Consider the following 20487-nt stretch of genomic DNA (forward strand, 5'->3'; position numbering starts at 1 on the left):
GTTTACTGGCTTCAAAAATTAGGCTTACATGGGCTTTGAGGGGAGTGACCTGCCTGATAATGAATGTTAATTAGTATATGCAATGCAACTTATTGGCAAAGTTATACAAGGGGTAGGATTAGAAATCTCAACAGTATTTATCTGTAGAAAACCCAAACGATATTTATCTGAGTACAGTAGTCAGTGTACCACAGGGCTTGTCTATCAAGTACATTTTCATAAAGTGGCAACTGACATACATACAGGGGAGGATCACGGAGCAGAAGGAGCTTTTGTGTTACGTTAACAACAGAGCCAGCTGAGCTGCGTTGCAGTATTAAGTTCCACAAAGTACAAGGTTTCCCTTATCTTACCTACTCTGGTTATTTAATTGGCTTCAAACAGGCACAAGACACAGAATTTCTCTTGACTGTCTGTTAAAACTAAATACTTATGCATTGCTCCGGCATTCTACAAAAGACGCTAGCCATAACAGCAACAGTTCGTGCTAGGTTCAACAGGTCAACCTGCACAATACACAGTAACATATACTGTAGCAATGGTAAAACTTTGAGATTCCAAGTTTGAACTCTGTAATGATCCTCGCTTGCATTTGAGTTTTGAAGCGTATCCTGCGTTTTAAGTTGCTGGCCCTTGTTGAGAAATCAGTCCAATGTAATATGGTTAGTTGTGGGAACATTTCCATCGAAAATAAAGCTGGGTCGTTGCTTCCTCGGATGGGGAGAGTAGATGAAGACATATTGGTTCTTGCACACAACAAAGGAGAAATTGGGGTGCCTTTTTTGCACCTTTCACATGTTTGTGTTACTGAAGTTGGCTTGGCGAGGATCACAGTAGTTACTGGATGTAACTTCAGTTCTATGAGTATGCATGCAGCCCTCTAACTGCAAGTTATCACAGCCACAATAAAGCACATTATTTTTAATATGCTAAAACCTTTTAGGTTGACATGGCAGAACATGACACCAGTGATGGTGATGAAACCGGTATACCACCCACCCCTAGTTGTGCCCTATGTTTAGATTATTCATTGAACAAATATCAGGGTGCAAATGTTTTTTTCCATTGGCCAAATGGCTAGTGAATGTTAAAATTTTACCAGCCACTTGCACATTTTCTTGAATTTGGCTCCTCTGTAATGTGTTTTGGTATCTTTTTATATGAACTGAGCAACAAACTTTTCTCCGTATAAAACAGATTTTGTATCGAGTTACTGAATTCTGTAATGATTAGTTGAGTGTGCATGTTTTTTGTTTGCACATTTCTCTCTCTTATAAAACTTCCCATTTACACACATGCAAAACACACATTCCACCCCCATGAAGACCATGCCAGCTGCCTACTGTTGCTGCCCAGACAGTGTAAGGGCAGCCAGTGTGAGTCAGACAGCCTCCTCCTGGTCATCCCAGTCAGCTGGTTAGTCAGTGGTCAAAGAGGTGACACTGGCAGCAGGTAGCAGCGTCTCCACCCTGCTCAGCTGACACAAAGACATATGGTCTCGCTCCCTCTCTGGCTCTGACTCTGACTGTTTTTTTCTGGGACACACTATGGCCTGATTTACACCCGCTGGTGAAAAAAAAATATCTGTATCTAGGTATTCTGGATAGGGACATGTTGGTGCAAGATGTATTGGTATACATAGTGAAATAATGCAGTTGTCATTACCACAGATAAAAGCACCATGTAATAGCTCAGAATGTTTTGAAGGTAAGAAATATGTCTTGTAGAAACAACAGCACCACAGGTAGAGAAGTCATCGGTGAGTTGTGGCATCATCACTCTACAATAACAACACTTCTGTTGACCTTCACACCATCACCTCCCCAGCTGCACTGCATGTAGGTGGAGAAGAGTGGATTTAGAGTAGATTACATTTACATTAAAGCACTAAGTGTATACAACATTAGCTGGGGAACCCACCTTTTCTTTAAGCATGGCGTGTTTAAGATATGGTCCGTGTAAATTACAAGGTAAATGTATTTGTAATTTTTTAGACATAGTGCATCCTTTAAATAGCATGAAACAGGCTGCACTTTTGACTTTAGACCAGCTTTTTGTTGGTCTATGGCGCAGTCACTTTCTGCTGCCTTAAGATAGCAATCCACCAGAAGTGCATCTGACCATACCTCAATTTAAGACCAACACACCCAGGGGCACACAGGTGGGCACAAGTCCATTTGCTGTCTACACAACATGGGCGCTGACCATGAAAATGACAATTGCGTCAGTCTGACACTAGCAATGACACTTGCGCTGTGCTGTGCACCAATTTCCACCAAGCGTAAAATGGAGCCCTTAATCTCACATTCTATGTTGTACTGTCATATCAGGTTTGACAGAGATGAGGACTTGAGTCACTGTGACTTGGCATTGTTTAAATGACTTGCAACGTGACAGAAAATAAATTAGTTGAGACTTGACTTGGACTTTGAAGTTAAAGGCTTGATGCTTGAAAGGAGTCATGATGGCTCAAATGACTTGTCTGTCTTCATTTTATGTTTTAAGTTTCACTTTTACTTTTTTGTCTGTCAGTATTTCACTGTTTAAAAGTGATGGGGAGGGATTCTTTTTTTTCGATTGAGAAAAAATAATAATTAAATAAGCTTTTCAAAAAAAAAAGTATTACATGTACTTCATTGAATACTAATAAATACAATACAAATGCAATTCTTTTGATTGGAAGTGACTTCACTTTGGACTTCACTTGCCTAAACCAAGGATTAAACATGACTTGACGTGCCCCAGAAAAAAAAAAAAAGACTTGGGACGTTTCTTGTTTGGACCAAAAGGGTTAGTCACATGTCTGCATTTGGGTACATGAACTAAATGACTCCAAAAAAAAAAAAAAACGGCATCTTTTAGATATTTCCCTGCCCCAACATACCTGACTCGAATGATCAGCTCGTCAGAAAGCTCGACGGAAGCCTGGTAACAAACCATTTATTTGAATCAGCTGTGTTGAGGCAGGGAAACATCTAAAGCATGCAGAGCAGGGATCTGATCACATTTCAAAAATGTTTTAAAAAAGCTGTTCCACTGGCCCTTGGTATGTTAGGATGCTTACTGCCAGAAAACAATCAGTACCTTTCATTGAAAATACATTAGTAAAAGATTGTGTGCTTGTGAATTATATTTTGGGGTAAAATCATAACATACATGTAGACCCATAGTCAATGTCACAATCATACAATTGCCCATGATTATTGTAATACTTGGCCGAACGTATACTTTGCTCTGTTTTAGTCATGAGCTCTTCTCGCCCACTCCTCCACTGTTCAGTCCCATGCTGTCTTTTTAGTGCCAGCTCTAATATGATGAGTATTACAGTCATTATATCGTTTGGATCATAAAAGCCTTTGCTTCATTACACGGCTGTTTTTTTTTCTTCTTTTTTTAACATTTTATTGCCGTGCTAGTGCTTAGTGCTTTGACATCGACAGCCTAGTTGTCTGTCGATGTCACAGCACCTCCCCACATCACCCAGTAAAACCCCCACCACCACCTACCATCCCCACCGCAGGCCGCCCACATTTTAATTTCTTGGCCTAATGAAGCGGGAGCTGTCTCCGCCAAGTTGAATCAATGGGAGTCTGCAAGCATGCCGTCGCTTTTTCACTGTAGTCATCAGCAAAGCCAGGAGAGCGATTTTATGTCAAGGGGTCTGTGTTTGTGCCCCTCATGTTTGTGTGTGTGTGTGTGTGTGTGTGTGTGTGTGTGTGTGTGTGTGTGTGTGTGTGTGTGTGTGTGTGTGTGTGTGTGTGTGTGTGTGTGTGTGTGTGTGTGGCGCGCCTTACACGGTCTGTGTTTTCCCGCTGTTTGATAAAAAGCCATTTGTATGCGGGATCCTTCCCTTCACTACCATTAAAGGTATCAGATTACCTCGCAAGCACAAATCCCATCATCGTCTTCATCTCCATTAACTAGGTCATTTGGATCTCTGCACACACCAACTCACACTCAATTTGGTGTTAATATGTTGACATTTGAACCAGCGAATGTCAGTGTTGAGTTATTTAGACTTAGGAGCTGTTTGACTGGAAGGACGTTAGGCCACAGATTAATCTATAGAGACACACACTTGACATTATTCAAATTCTCTTCTATATTTAGTGATTAAATGTCAAAACCTCCACAGTCCCGACGAAGGAGTAACTGCCTCATGATTTATTTAAGCTGCTCCTCTGTCAGGTTGGCTATTCATTGTAGCTTCTCAGATAAAAAATTATAAGATTGGATTAGAGACCTTTAATATCCTCACCGAGGCCCATATGATTTCCCTCACAACACACACACAAATCTGCTGAGCAATAAAAAACAAACGCAGGGCAAACTCTGTCTGATCTTACTGAAGTGCCGTATTGAAAATGTAAATGCTGATTGAAGAAGACTGATCTCAAGACTTCCACTTTGCCGTTGCGCTTTTTGATATCGTCTGCTAATTTACCACAATTAGTTCTTGCATCATCTGCTTTTGTTCTGCCAAATGTTCACACAATATGATCATCACATATCCGTGTCATTAGGTAATGTTTGAGAGACACAATCAAGCTTTATGCCAGGAAACTATAAAATGTTTAAATTACTGTGATAAAAAATCAGTTAAGTTTAATTTGACAGATTTTAATTAATTACTAATATGACAGGCTTAATCTTGCTCCTGCTTGATTGAGCCATCTCTCTGTTATGTGATTGATTGAATGTATGCACACAAGCACAACAGTTTGCATATGCGTGTATTTTTGATCTCATCATTTCTAGTGTTTGTTTTTTTTCTGAAGATTTCTTTATTGTTCTTTTTTTGCCATCCCTTTCCTTCAACCTCTGCTATTCTCCCAAGCTGTCTTTAGCTTATGAACATTTATTTATAAATTAAAATGTCATCTCTACTTTAATCAGCAGCTCATATGCCATCATATATCCTGCAGATCCGTCTCTTTAACCCAATGCATGAGAGAGACACTGCGTTTTTGTGTGTTGCCATTTTTGCGGTGTTGACTCGATGCTGTTGGTATTCTCTGTTCAGTTCCTCTCTCCTCCTCTAATCAGCGTTAGAAAAGAAGCAACAGACAGTGCACTGATTGCCTCAGGGCCAACAGCAGCACAGTGGTCTGCTGATAAGGCTGGCGGCCAGCAAAGGCCTCACTCTGTCCTGAGAGAGAAAGGCATGGTAATGCTGAGCACAGACCAAAGGACTGCACCGTAAAAGATAACTCACCTGTGAATTAATGTGCCTTGCGGACTGAAGAGCAAAAAGAAAATTGCAGACGTAGTTGCCATTTGAAAATCTGGTCACCGGCTCTCAGAATAACTTCTGACATCAGAAACTAATGTGTAGTTAATGCTCATTAGATCAACATCTTTCCCCATTTCAAGCCTGGACATCTTGAATGGCAAGTGTATTCTTACATATAGCTTTTTACCTTCAGTAGATAATTGAATTTTAATTGAAGCCAAATGTCATGTTGATTATAAAGCAGTACAGAGCAGCATGGAAGCCAGTAACAATGTTAAGGTGGTTACTTTCTTATATCTTTTACCCTTGTCTCTCTGTCAATCTGAACATCGACTAACCTATCTTCCAAGTGCTGCTTCAACAGACCTAACTTCAACACGCGTCACAGCGTCGCTACAAAAAAGAGGTGAAAATTAGTGTGTCCACCCAGGTAGCAGAACCTTTGAGAAAATTTTAATGATTGACAATAACATGTTTGACACTGGCATTTTCAACAGGGAAATAATGGTACCACATCTGTAAATGTGTCTCAGTGTGCATCTTTGTGTGGGACAGTGTACCATTATGGTCGTCCCTGTCTAGCATTATGTTTACTGGCCACAAATGGGCTGGAAGCATCCTCTCTGGTCCTCACTCTCACTCTTCACTTCTCTCTGCGAGCCACAGCACAGTGGTCATTTCCAGCACTCCCATCCACTCTGGATGGCAGTAATCATAGCCAAGCTTTACACCCATATGGCAGGCCATCAGCCTCTTAAACCGCATTGCAACATCACTCAACGTTCATTTAATGAGAGCTTGACTCAGCAGCGTTATATTAAAGGTCCGAGCTCGCTCTTATGCTCTGAAAAATATTCAGAAATCTTGGTTTATCATTTCCCTGCTTTTATGAGACCATTTTTTATGTAGAAGAACATGATCAAGATCATCCTCAACTCACTTTGGCCTACTCTAAGTTACTCCATGTCGAAACCTAGGGACCTTAACTGCCATATTTGTGTCGTAACTCCCTAAGTGAAAAGTGAAAACTTGGTTAGAGTTTGATTCTATTATTATTTCACATTTTTATGTAATATTCAAAAGCCCTGTCCTTCGAAAAAAATGGTAGAACAAGTTTTTGTGCTTGCCTGAAGGGTAAAAGATGTTAAATTCATGGGATTAGCTTTTGCATAGGATCAACAAATATTAGACTTATAAACAAATGCAAATTAAATAATGGATAAGGAGCTCAATTCAAATGATGAATGTGAATAAGAAAGGCAGAAGTGATGTTTTCTCATACATTTTTATTGTATTGTATTACAACATATCACAGGGAGCTGAATGAAAGCTGTTGAATTGTTGTGGTCTCATCACATATGGTCATGTCCCAAAATGTCTTGTGGTTTGGGTTTGATTACGATGCTCACTTAAGGTTTTTCAGAGTTTTCATCAGCAATGGTCAACCAGAAATCATAAGTGCTTTTAAATTGAAAAAGTCTTAGTTTGCCATTACTTTGGATGGGCGTTCAAACACTGATTTGGACATCAAATTACCATGGCAACGGTAGAAGCTTTGTGCCATTAGGCTTAGCCTTTGTAAAGGTTATTTTAAGTTGTTATATACCAACCATATCATTAACATGGCCTACCACCATGTCTGCCACCCCTACAAACAGGCACCAGTGTTTACCTCTACACCAGTACCTGTGTTCACATCGTGTGCACAGCTGGTTTGGAGAAAATTTAAATTGTTGACATCACAGCTTGTGTGATAAATATTAAACTAATTGGTAATTGGCTGCAGTTGTCTTTCTCAGACATGCTGGTCATATTAAGAGCTATTAGTGGCAGTTCTGGTGAGTGTCTCTCTGGTGACTCTCCTCTGCACCTGCTCTCTCTGTTAAACAGTAATGAATAGTTTAAAGCTCCAGCATCTGGCCCCACACACACACACACACACACACACACACACACACTCACACACATGAATCCCAACTGGTTATTTGACTTAGTTTTTAGTCTCACAATTTATTTTTTCTTTAAATCAGGAAAACCAGAGCAGAATAAAAGACTCAATGCAGCAAGCATTACTCGGGTAAAGCTTTAGTTTGAATTTACACTCAGTGGCCAGATAATAGGGACACCTAGCTAAAAGCAAGTCTTCGAACATTTACCTTTGTAAAAGGGAGGATTTATTGCAGGACTGTGGTATTAGGCTGTATTAGATTTAGCTAGGTAACTGGCCAATCAGTGCATTTGACACGTGTGGCAAGACCTGGCATGTAATTAGACTGTCTCAGAGTATTAATGACTGTAATATTTGATTCATAAGTTGCACCAGACAGAACAATTGTGAATTGTAGGGTTAGGATTAGGGATGATAATGCTCTCTCTCGGTCCCTCTGTCTCCCTCTCCCTTGTAACACCTCCCTGTTTTGTATTATATGTAATTCACAGGAGTCCACTGGCTAACAATTCATTGTGAGGACACTAATGTAAGCAGGGAAACCAGTCACTGGTTGGGACTCCATAAAATGAATTCCCTGGGAATAGATGGGCTGTTACAATAAACCTTTCTCCAGCAGAATGAAATGCTCATAGCTCATTTTTCTGTTGCATTCACCAGCATCTGGTGGAATCGTATTGTCGGGAGAAAAAGATGTTATAACATAAATGGAGAGTCTAGGCTTAAACCAGTGATATTATGTTGGCAGAGTGATGCTGCTACTGAGTGAAGTTGCATTCAGAGGTGATAAGGGTCTCTCTGGTGTGCTGTTTGTGTTTATGCTATGTGTTCCTCTGTAGTTTGACTGTTTCCTTCCAACTACATCAGTCAGTAGCAGTATTACGGCAAGGCCCCCTTCAGGGCCTTATTACCTTGACATTTGAAATCGTCAAGATCAGGGAAAGGTGCCTCATTTGTGTATGGTTAACAGCGTGGGAAGGCTTCTTCAGTACCTACATCTGATATATAAAGAGAATGGCATTAAATGCAAGAGTGCAGACTACGAGCTCTGTAGTTTATCTGGCCAAATGACAATTTATAATGTATTTGAAATGTGTCTTTTATCTTACATTTGGTAACTTGTTTCCCTTTTTATTTTGCTTTGTTTTGGTACAGTGTCCCCACACAGGAAAGAAGTTGTTAAATTGAGGATTTACAAGTCACTTCTAGCAGTTAAAGTCATTTGCTTTTTACTTCCCAAGTAAATCCTTTTCTTGTGAAAGCTTACTTACTGAAGGAGTCTTAGTTTGCACTCAGGGTAATCTTGATGGATTTCAAGTAGAGAGATTGCTATTAGGTGGGCAGTTTGATTGGACTTCAATCATATTATTGTTTGACTTAAGAGTTAACTTCATTTCACTTTCATTTTCTGTGGTAAAAGTGCTCCTAAAACTGGCCAGTGTGAGACCATTATGAGGAGTATTATTGGAGTGCACTCACTGCACTGAAAAGGGTTGCTGTGATTGTTGTTTGTAATGTCAGTCCCCTGCACTGCTGCTCTTAGTCCACTGAGGCAAACATTTGTTATTAGATATTAAAACGGTTATTTTTTAGCTCGTCATTGCACAAGTTGGATTCACTTGGTGTAATTACCTACTGTACCATTACAATGAACAATTTTTATCAGTGCCTTTGATGAATGCATGGAACCAGTGGTATTTTAATATGAAATAATGAGCATGATGACACCTGAATAACATATTGTAGGTTGTAATTCACCCAAACTGGACAGTGATCTGCGCATGCTTACTTTTGGCTGCCTATTATCTTCCACTCCTATCTTCCAACCACTTGACGTACCAGAAATGTCGGATGTTGGATGTAGATGTTGACCTATTTCTACTGAGCAACGAGTTTGCTGTTGGTTGCTTACATTGGTGAATAATCCAACACTTAGAATTAGCACTACAAGCGCTTAATTGCTTCAACATAGCCATTGTGAATAAGCAATTCTTTGTTGTCCTTTGCACGTTGTATCTAGTGTTGTGTTTTGTCTGTGTCTACCTGCTCAGAGATGCCGGATGGAATATACAGAAGAGAAAAGAAAAACATGCATTACTATGCTGGTGTGAAAACCACATTGTAGCCAACGATCAGTGCAAACACAAGGTTTTAACAAGAGTTTAATGGCCCGGGTAAAAAAAAAAAAATAGATAAACATAGAACTATTATGTACTTACAGGTAGTTGAAAAGTGAGTTTTCTTCATACTAATTGAGTAATGCACCTTAGTTCACCTTGTTTTGTAGCTTCAACAAAGTAAAAAAAAAAAAATGTATGTTATGTAAAGTTCTTTATTCTTTACTATCCTCCTTTCCTCTTTTATTTTGCTATAGCTGTGCCCAGTGTTGTATTGATTACCTCTGAATGATGTGTATTTTTCGGATGTTGTTGCAGTGGGTATCAGTGCTGTCAGATTTCCAGCGAAGGGAAACAGTTTGGGGCTTTGTGCCAGGAAAACCCAGCCAACCCCTGGCCCTGCACCTCGGGGACTACAACCTGGACGGCTTCCCTGATGCCCTGGTGGTCCTCCGCAACACCAGTGGCAGGTAGGAGAACAAATACACACTCTCGCCTACAGTCCAATTAATGACATCTAGTCAAGGGCCTTTTTAAATGAGGACATGTTTGCTGGTCAGGTGTTCTGAAGAAAAACTGCTTGTTCAAGAGTGAGATATCTAGATAACGTTTTTGATAATGTCTAGTAGATGAATGAGATACTGCTGAAATTAATCCCTACTTGGCAGCGGTCCTTTGGAATCCTTTCAAGTAGGTCCCTGCACCCCACTCCAACTAATCGTTTCAGTACTATGCTTCACTTCATGAGCTGTCAGTGCAGAGGCACACAGCTTTAGTGTGTCTACATCCAGGGGCTGCATATGTAGCTCACAGCTCTGCACAAATTGCGTGTTAGTCAAAGAGTCGATGTCATGAGAATCATAGATTTCATGCAAATGCATATCCTCTCAATTCTGATGAACACTCACTTCATTTGTTCCCGACATTCAAATTTGTCATGTAACATTCCCCATTTTGATGAGATTATACTAACTATAGTATGCCAGCGGAACACAAAGTGAAATTGATTGGAACCTAATAACTCAAGATGCATATTTAAAAGGCTTATGTAAATCTGTTTAGCTTTCAAACCTATAAATGTTGGGGTTTTTTTTAAGATGCCGCATGGAGGATGGATTTAAATAACTGTGAAATTACTGTACTTGCATTGACATGGCCTCATGCTGGGAAAAGAGAACGTCTTCACATTGGTGCACCAACAGTAGTCCCATTGATGTGTTATGTTTCAGTTCACAGTTAGGCTCATGTTTTTGCAAACTAAAAGCTATTAACTGATCAGATCAAACAAAGTCGAGCAGAAACGTTGAAATGTAATCATTTTCTTGGTAAAAATTCAACTAGTTTGGGATATACATTTTAAAGCTGATACAATGATTTTAAGATTACATACTTCTGAAGAACAGCTCTCATTATCATACCCAAAGAACAGCAATATATCCAAAGTAGAGTTTTCAAAAGTAGTTAAATCTTCTCATTAATAAATCATAAGATATCAGCTGAAGCATAAATTAGGCATAAATTAATGTGATTGCAGACATTTTGACATTCATGAAACAGTGCAAAACTGTCCTTGGCTGCAGGGTGTAGAGTTCTAAAATGATTTGCACTGAGCAATAGGAATATATGACATTGTACAATAATGAAGTAGTGATTACCATCCAGTTTATGAAAGCACAGACTGGGAGAGAGGACAGCTAAGGTGAGTGTGTTCTTCAGCTTACAGTCATGCCGACTGATAAGCCAGCCCTTTAAAAATCACTACAGCATGTGCTCGGACGTAAGCACCATGGACACCAGGATGTGGATGTGTGTGTTTGTTGAAGGACCTATGTGGATTATCTGGCCTCAGAGATGGAGATAAGATAGCTGAAGGGGTCAGGGCTGGGATTGTCTATGCATACTGATTGTGTGTGTGTGTGTGTGTGTGTGTGTGTGTGTGTGTGTGTGTGTGTGTGTGTGTGTGTGTGTGTGTGTGTGTGTGTGTGTGTGTGTGTGTGTGTTTGTGTTTGTGTGTGTGTGTGTGTGTGTGTGTCTTCTTTCTTGTTTGTTTGAGTGCTTGTTGTGTCAGAAATAGTAAGATGTTGGGTAAGAGCTTCAAAAGACTCACACACACGTATATTTGAAGCCTACTTTCTGTCCAGGCTCGATATAATCACCAGTAAGTCCTGTCGGGCTTAACTCTTTGCAGTCACCCTCATCTAGAAGTGACTTCTGTCTCACCAACTCTAATCACACAAGCTATAGCTTCTCTCCTTTTCTCCTCCCTTCATCCATTTCTTTCTCATTTAAAGCCTGAGCATTGTAATCCCATCCAACCCACACAGTAACATTTTAAACCACATCATCAACATATAGAGGATGGATTTGGAAAGAGGTCAGGGTGGGAAGAAAGATAGAATGGTTTAAAGGTTGGAGAAGTCTGAAGATGTCTACTGGTTTGAATCCCTGAACCTGTAAAATCAAGACTTCTCGTAATTACCACTGATTTACCCTAGAACAAGGCACGTAAACCTTGCACATAAAGGCACATAAATTTAGTAGCGCTCCCAGAAGTCAATACATAAATTCATTGTAATTCTGGTCTGCATTCCTTCTATTCAGTAAAGGCACAAGGTTTCAGAGGTTCATCTTGAGTGATAGGGTGTGCTTGTTTTTGTTTTTGCCCCGACATTTTATCAAATGCATCGTCTGCTTTGGATTCAGCGGCTTTCTGTATCCTGCATTGGGCATCGCTTCGTCTCTAATTTCCTTCTAACCAAATGTTCTCTGCTTACCAAATATTTGTACAGCCCACAGCTGATCTATTTTAACTCCCACACCCTCTCCATCCCTCTCTTTCTTTCTCTTGCTTCCCTCTCTGCCACCCTCTCTTCATCTCTTCTTCTTCTTCTCCCTTCCAAGTGGATATTTATAGCTGCTTTTCACATAAAAGTCCTGCCAGTCCGCCTCACTCCTCCTCCCAGCAAAATGAACATAGATCTAAGTGTTCAAAATAGGAAGACGGAAGGAGTGGAGGGTGTGAGGTGAGAGTAATCGGGTGGAATCAATCGAACAATGAGCTGACGGAGGGAATGGTAGGGATAAATAGAGTTGGCAGGTCTTTTATGAATGCAGGTCATTTTGTGGGAGAGCTCAGGTTTGTTGGGCGCAACTTTACAAAATGCACGTACGCAATTTCTGCTGCTAGGGGTCTCTCAATCAAAACAAAACAAAAGACATAAGTAGTGTGGGATCATGAAAATGTTTTTCTGCATTGTCAAGCGACCACCATTGCTGAAGAAAATCTATATGAAGTGATTCAGGCTGAAATTTAATGTGTTAAACTTGTATTCATGTTTTGATTAGTCCTGATAGCTGACTTCCTTCCTCATTGTCTGACTCTCTTCCAGAAGTTATAGCGAAAGGCAACCAAATGATACTGTTACCTTGGATACAATTTCCGATCTCTCTGGGTTTGAAATTTGTTGGAAAGGTTTAGTGTAATGTAAGCACACAACTCAGAAAATATATAAAAAAAGGTTGTTTTCTGAAAATGCAGAATGTGACATATCTTTAAATAAGATGTGTGGAATGTGCATGATGCTGCTGTAGTTGAAGATGTGACAATATAATTGTGTCAACCATCTGTCCAATTTCTGCTAATTGGGTCTGGCTGTGGAGGCAAGCTATAAAAAAAAGTCCAGACATCCTTCTCCACAGTCGCAACCCCCAGCCCTTTTTGGGGGCTACTCAAGTGTTTAAAGACCACATGAACAGCGTGTTCCTGGTCTGCCTAGGGTCCACTCCCAGTGCCCTCAGCACATTACAGGAAGGCGTTCAGGAGCCATCATCAGATGTTCACCCTGTCTGTAAGAATGATCTGAGACATCCTGCAAAGGAAGCTCATTTTCAGCTTTGTGATCTCATTCTTTCAGACACTACACCATAGGAGAACATTGGAAAGTAGGTTGACTTGTAAATTGAAAGTTCAATCTCAACCTCCACCACAAGTCAGTGATGCTCTGTCTTACCTTGTTCACTCATTCAGTGGACCGTAATTTCAGGTCCAACATAGTGTGGAGTATTTTGTCTTTAGTCACTGCTGTTAGTGTCAGTGATTGCAGTGTCAGTTTTGATGCACAAATTATCAGTTTTATTTTTAGCGTATATTTACACACAAGTATACGTTTCTACCGGCAGAAATGGAATATAATATTCATAATTATTCATAGTAATTAAAATGTTTGTTTTCATCAGTGTATAATCACCTTAAACTAAGAATCACCTTGTTTTAGTTGTCTCAGAATGAGCCTTTTATATCTACATAATCTGCCATGCTGCATCCTCATGGTTCTACAGTAACCCAGAAGGGACAAACCAAACACTGTCTCCAGAGAGGCCTATTTTTTGCACTATAACAGCCACTGTAGTGGAGGGTGAGATAAGGGGTATTCAGTTGATTGCAATCTGCAACCACATCATCAGATGTCACTAAATCCTACACACTGAACCTTTAACTTGGAATTTCTAATGATTAAATTTGAAGTTTTAATTTCTGTCAGTGGCACACTGTCATTTTAACTACCCAGCTTTTCCTTCTATTAAATAATTGCTGTTGTTGCTGTCAGACGGGTCTATCACATCTCTTGATGATGTGTGACATTAACTGTACTGTAAGCTGATGCACTATTGGATGCTATCAGTCAGCAGTTAGTAATATTAATACAGATAGTTTTTTTCTTATTTGAAGTTATAGATTATGTCACTGACATTAAACTATTAAGCTGTTACACTGTTCTTGTAAACATGTAAATACGCAGGTCTATTTAACAGACACATTCGGGGAATAGATCGTCTATTTACAGACTGTTTGGAAACAGTCATTAACAACTACAAGACAGATTTAGGGTGTGTGTGCATGTGTGTGCCAGCTTGTTTGTCCACATGTGTTTATGTTTTCATGCTCGTCCAGTGTGTAATTGCCAGCGGCAGCTCCTAAAACTACACTCCTCAGGGTCCACATTATATCCAGGTCACAGGACAGACGGTCCCTCCAGACTCTCTGTCTGTCTCTCTCTTCCTCTGTCTTGCACACACACGCTTACATGCTCACACAGATCAACATTGTTAAACCACAACAAAGAACATGAGGCTGTTGCACCCCTACGAAAGTAGATCCTGTAGGTGTTTTAGTGTTTGCACAAGGCGAGCAGTTGGGATTTTGGGGAGACAAAAGACGACACAATGAAAGAGGCTAAGATACAGACACGCACAAAAAGAAAAGTAATGTGAAACTAGAGAAGGAGAGATTTTTCTTCCCTTTTGTTATTTCAGCGGCAGAAACTTTCGGCAGGAAGTCTGATGATAAAGTGTAGTTCTTTCAGGTGCAGATGTCACAGCATGAAACTGCACAGCATACACTCTTGTACCGTGTATCACGTTCTTATCTCTCTCCCGGCAGGCTGAATATTCATGTTCTTCTTTGCCAGTTTTATTTTCCCTACTGCCTCATGTTAAATAAAACAGATTTTATGGCCTTAGTACTTAGTTGAAGTTTGCCATACACAAACGGAGCAATGCCATTTATGCTATTCAGTAGGTTGCAGATGCCACATTTGACATAAAGAAAGCTGGCGAAAGGTACTGAAATCTTCATCCAGGAAGGCTGCATTTAACAATTGCAACAATTGTGATCTTACTTATTTAGTTAAATACCCCTTTTGTATTATTGATCATTAATCACAGATACTATTAAAAATGTCTCAATACAATTATCATATATTCCTCATCTTTCAATTAAATCTCAATCTAAAATTGTCCAGTAACCGAAGATGACATCGCAGCTACATATTGCAGAACATGACATTTAACATTCATTTCAATAAAATTGGATGATGGAAAAGGAAATAGTATTTTTAATATTAGATTAGTACTGTAGTATTGGATTAGCAGCGTTTCTGCTTTGCTGCATTACTGAAAACCATTTGTAAAGTGATTGTTTAGAGAGGAGAACATGAATCACCTGTCTGATTTCCCCTCATCCTCCAGTCTCCACTCGATGATGAATTGCAGCCCACAAGCAATAGAAAGTCATAGAATAGAACAGGGTGGAACTTCATCCTATATTAAAGTTAGAATATCACAAACAAAACAGTTTTGTGCAGCAGTGTTTTACATTGAATAAAGGAGTTTCCTGTGTATAGCTGTAGCTGCAGGTTAAGTAGGTTGGGTGAACTCCCGCAACACAATGAGAGAGTATAGTAACAGCAGTACCAAAATAACTGAGGCCCTGTCCACTTGTACATGGGTATGTCTTTAAACTAAGTTTTGGCCTTTTTCTACACAAATAAAGGGCATTTTAGTTCACTGAAAACTGAGCTTTTTGAAAACTCCAGGGTAAAGGTATTCGGAAATGTCGTTTTCAGTGTTTATGACTGGACAGACAGAAACCGAGATTTTTGGAAACGCTGACGCAGATACACATTAACAGTATTTGTAGCATCATTGGCAAATGTGAACTTGGAGTACATGTTATGATGTTGGAGTATCTGAGTTTGTAAAGTGAGAGAATGGATGTTTGATGTTATATTTAGAAAGACACAAACAGACATTTTTATACAATAAAATACAATAAAATACAATGATGGAAAAGAGTATATGTGTAGACTAGGCCTGAGATGGTTATCAATTGGTTCTCACTTAAAAAAAAAAAAAGGTCGGAACATACAGACTTGCTGTCATTTGGAATGTAATGTTTTATGTTTTCAAATAATAATATCATACATTTCACAATAAAAGCTTAAGCCACCATACTGGGATAATGTGCACTGAGGCAATGAAGTAGATTTATTATTACAACCTTCTGTCAGAGACTTTTTTTGCTCCTGTCTGGTGCAGACCTTTATCTTCTTAGTCTGTGATTGGTAACTAAGCAAGTAATTTGCATTCATTGTTGTACATTATACCTTCATCTAGTGCACTGTACCTTTAGCTGGCCTGTAGCAGCCACAAATGTGTATCAGTTGTTAATGATGCATACATTTTTTTTTTTAACTGTAGAGCACAGTGTCTCACAGTGAAGCCCGATTTCACCTTTCATACCTATTACTCTTTGATCTACTTACTGCTGCAGCTTCAACGATACTTTCTTTTCATGCTACCACCATCAGCATAGAAATTAACAGTAAGAAGCTCTGACAAGTGTCAAAGCTTCAGATGAAAAGTGACATACGGTTGTAATTATTGAGAATTTACCACCTGCTGCTAGTGTAGATATCCCAGCAGACATCAGTGTGTATGTGTATGTGTGTGTGTGTGTGTGTGTGTGTGTGTGTGTGGTATAGATTGTATGTGTTAGCTACCAGGCTTTATAGAATGGGATTATCCCCAGCAGTAATCATGTTTTTTTTTTTTCACTTCAGTGTGTCACATCCATACACTGATTAAAAGGCACATAGGTCAGCTTAAATGTGTGATCTGCCTGAAGCACTTGGAAATAATTACATGTGTGTGCATGTGTCTCGTGCACATCAGCATGTGTTCCTCGAGCCACTACAAAACAACAACAGGCTGATCACCTTCCAGGCAGCCTCCCTTTCAGCCAGATCAGCAATACCCCATATCTGAGGCTTGTGGGAAGTCAAAGCTGTCATCATTCACAGTGACCTTTAACCTCAGCAGATGACCACAGCTCAGATGAGACCTACAGATTACAAGAGGCTACAGACATGTGAGTGCCTACCCAGGCACATACACACATAGATGATGGTTTAGCACCCTTCTACTCTGAGTCCACTGAGACCACTGTTCATTTCTCAGGAAATCTGCAGCACTGATCAACACAATGAAAAGATGACTCAATGTTAGTGTTAATGAGACTGTGAGAGCTCATTTTTCATGCCACATAATGTTTAACAATTAAAACAAATGTTGTCCTCTATTTTATATTTAAATAGATTTTTTTTTCCACTTCCTGTAGTATGTGCAGTTATTGCTTTTGCCTCAGGGTATACCAGCATGTTTCAACCCAGCTTCCACCACAAAGTTCCTGTTCTCCTTCAGACATGACGGTCATTTCACAGCAGATGGAACTGATCCATTCTGAAGAATCTTGAAATGTACAAATGTATCTAATTTATGGCCATTAATCAAGCAGCTAGAATAATGAAACCTGCATAAAGTTTAACTTTCAGTCAGCTTCCTGTTCGCTGCAACAGATACTTGTCACCTCCAAGTTTTATTGTGGAAAGAATAATTCATTAATTTAATGCTTGTCTTACTTTATTCCAGGACTGCCTAGTCATCTCTAAAGGGCTGAATAATTAAAAGTAATTAATAATGTATAACTTACTGAAGAGAACAGTATTTTTTTTTCTAATTCTGCCAGAAAAAGCCTTTTATTACCCAAGATGGGTACTGTTTTGTCCATGTGGATCATACTGTACATAAAGTGGGGTATTTGTGATATATTTGGAAACGCTTTCATTGTATTTTTCCTTTGTTGCCCAAACATTGATGTGATTACACTAGAATCACTGACCTCTTAATATGTATTTGTGCATATTTTTCTGCCATAGTGGCTGGACCAGACAATATAATGTATCAATGCAAATTGCTATATGTATACAGATTTATTAAGTTCATCGGAGGATCCAAATACCCCTTTATTCATTACTGCATTCATTAATTAGTTCATTCTAACAGTTATAGACTCAGACATAAATTAAGCCTATTATAATCAATGAAAGTGTAATTGTTTTCTCCAGTCTCTATTTAAAAAAAGGAAATGGAAATAAATTAAGATCCTTTTCAAATTCTCTTTAGACCAGCATTTATTATTCTTTTTCCCATAAGTGATAGAAATGTTTAATACATTAGGCAGGCAGAATCACGTGATGTGTGCCTCTGCTGCATAGCTGCTTCACTTCTGTTGTTGATGAACACTAACAGAAACCAAAGCTTGGGGTGAGTTCAGGACACTTTGTCTGACATACTGTATATTAAACAGATGGCATATTTATTCCCACTGGCTCAACTACTTTCATAAACAGGATGATAAATATATACTGTCAGTGTCTTTATGGATTAAAGGCTATAGAGTTTGTGTGCTCTTTCCAAATCAGCAGTGATTTACATAAACAAGATTGCCACACTGCCACCATTTAATGGTGACACAACAATTAATTTGCTTTACAGAAAATCCTGTTTTTGTCAATTTATGCATTTAGGATGTGTGTTTTGTAATTATTGCTTTTGCATAAGGACTACTTCTATCAGGGAGTGTGCTCCTCTCCACCCACACTGTGTGTGTAGGTGTTGAGGTCCACATTTATCTGCATCATCTTTTGTTTGCTTGTGTCAATATTTCAAGGCTATTCATATGTGCACTGCTGTGGACTCTCCCACTGATGCTGTGCTTATGCAGTTGTAAAAGTGCTGAATTCTCCTCTGATATTGAACTGTGGTGGGTTTTTTTTTTGTGTTTCTATTAAAGTGAAGAGTGTGGCGTGGGCAGCAGTTAGCTGTGCTGACTGTTTCCCTCTGCTCTTTTAGCTGTGACCAGCTGATGTCAGAGGAGAAATACTGATCTGGCCGTAAAACCATCTGAGTGCTTTTAGAGTTAAATGCTACCTATTGCACACACACATTATGACTGTTTTCCTTATTGTGGTTGACTTCAACTCCAACAGAGTTTCTGGTTTGAGCAAAAGTGAGTTTTGTATAATGTAGGAGGCTTCTGTTGTTTGAGAAACTGGCATTTCTGTCTGTTTTGGATTTCTCCATGCACAATCTGCAAAACCATGACTGTAGCGGGAAGCTTTTGCTATTTAATTGTGACAGAACCTAACTTTTGACTGACAGATGTTTTGATGGTTAAGAATATTTAGCAGGTGCATATCTGCTGTGCTCAAAATGATTCTTCTGTTATGTACTGTATTCATGAGATTCATAAGAACATACTTTACCAAGTTACATAACCAGCCCAAAAATGTATAATACCACAGGCATTGCTTTTTGTTAAAGATTTACTGTTATGAATTCCCATTTTTAAAAACGCTTTGGCACGTATAATAATATTTTCTCTGCGAGTTTTACCTCAACTGCACAGAGACACATTGGCAAAACAGTTGAGCCAGATATTGACCATCTGCCTGCTCTCTCATTGTAAGGATAGAGACACACAGGAGAGCCATCAGCTTGTGCACATTTCCCTGGTCTCATTCTCTCCCTCATTTTGTACATCAAAGCCATAGTGTTTCGCTGCATGCCACCAGAGATGCTCTCTCCATGGGAACACACAACTGTTGCCAACATTTAGCATAACGATAATGGCCCCCTCTTTGTTCACCCATTTACTTTGAAAATTAATTAAATCTTCCCTGTTAAGCTTTTAGGGCTCCGAGGGATTGAGCATGTGAGGAACTTGCACATATAGAAAATGTGTTGCATTTTGAGGGAATATGTTTGCGTTGGTCAGTGTGTGTGTAACATGATGTCTGTGGAGGATGCTGCGTGAAGACAGGGAGGGAGAGCTCACTAAAAGCATGAAAACCTTAGCTCTTCGGTTCTCAACTGTTGTAAGCTGCCTGAAGTGATTTTGTTAGGAGGAATCAGCCATCCTACTGCATCGGTAGCTGCTGCACTGGTTCAACCTCAGTAGACATTGTGAAGAATAATTATGGTCTTAAAAACCCCTTAAAAGTCAGCAAAATCCACAGATATTAGTGTAATAGGCCCATGTTGCTTTTATTCTTTCATAATTACTTTCATTCTTTCTTTCTTCCAACTTGTGAGAGTATAGTAAAACGGTAGTGATGAAGCTGTTTGAAGAAACGGAACAAGAATTGAAATGAACTATATGCTGTAGTATGCAGGTGATGTATAATGTGTGGGTGTCTTATGTCGTTTTTCAATCGCAGGGCACTCAACTTGACTTTCACAGTTTTGTTTCCCACTGCTGGTAGTACCCCGTCAACATAGGAAGGATTCTTTATCTGATCACTCCCCTTCACTCTTCCAGGAGTTGGGAAACAACACACAGGAACTTTACTTGAGTCTTAAGAAGTTGCTGGCTTTATTCACTGACCAACTGTAACCTACACGTAACATTTCCTAACAAATTCAATACTAACCTTTTTCTCTCAGCTCGCATTCACCGTCACTCTCCGCCACTCTCTCTTACTCAACCACAGACTCACGCACACAAAGGA

The 20487-nt window shown here is 39.4% G+C and overlaps 1 protein-coding gene across 1 annotated transcript in view; it reads left to right on the forward strand.

The window, feature by feature from the left end:
• Positions 1-20487, forward strand: part of itfg1 (integrin alpha FG-GAP repeat containing 1) — a 154256-nt gene that overhangs the window by 56586 nt on the left and 77183 nt on the right. Inside the window, exon 10 of the mRNA XM_084342494.1 lies at positions 9617-9768. Coding sequence (XP_084198620.1) covers positions 9617-9768 — 152 coding nt within the window. The remainder of the gene's footprint in view (positions 1-9616; positions 9769-20487) is intronic.

The sequence above is a fragment of the Pagrus pagrus genome, assembly GCF_965226575.1.
Source record: "Pagrus pagrus genome assembly, chromosome: 1".
Classification (NCBI taxonomy): Eukaryota; Metazoa; Chordata; class Actinopteri; order Spariformes; family Sparidae; genus Pagrus; species Pagrus pagrus.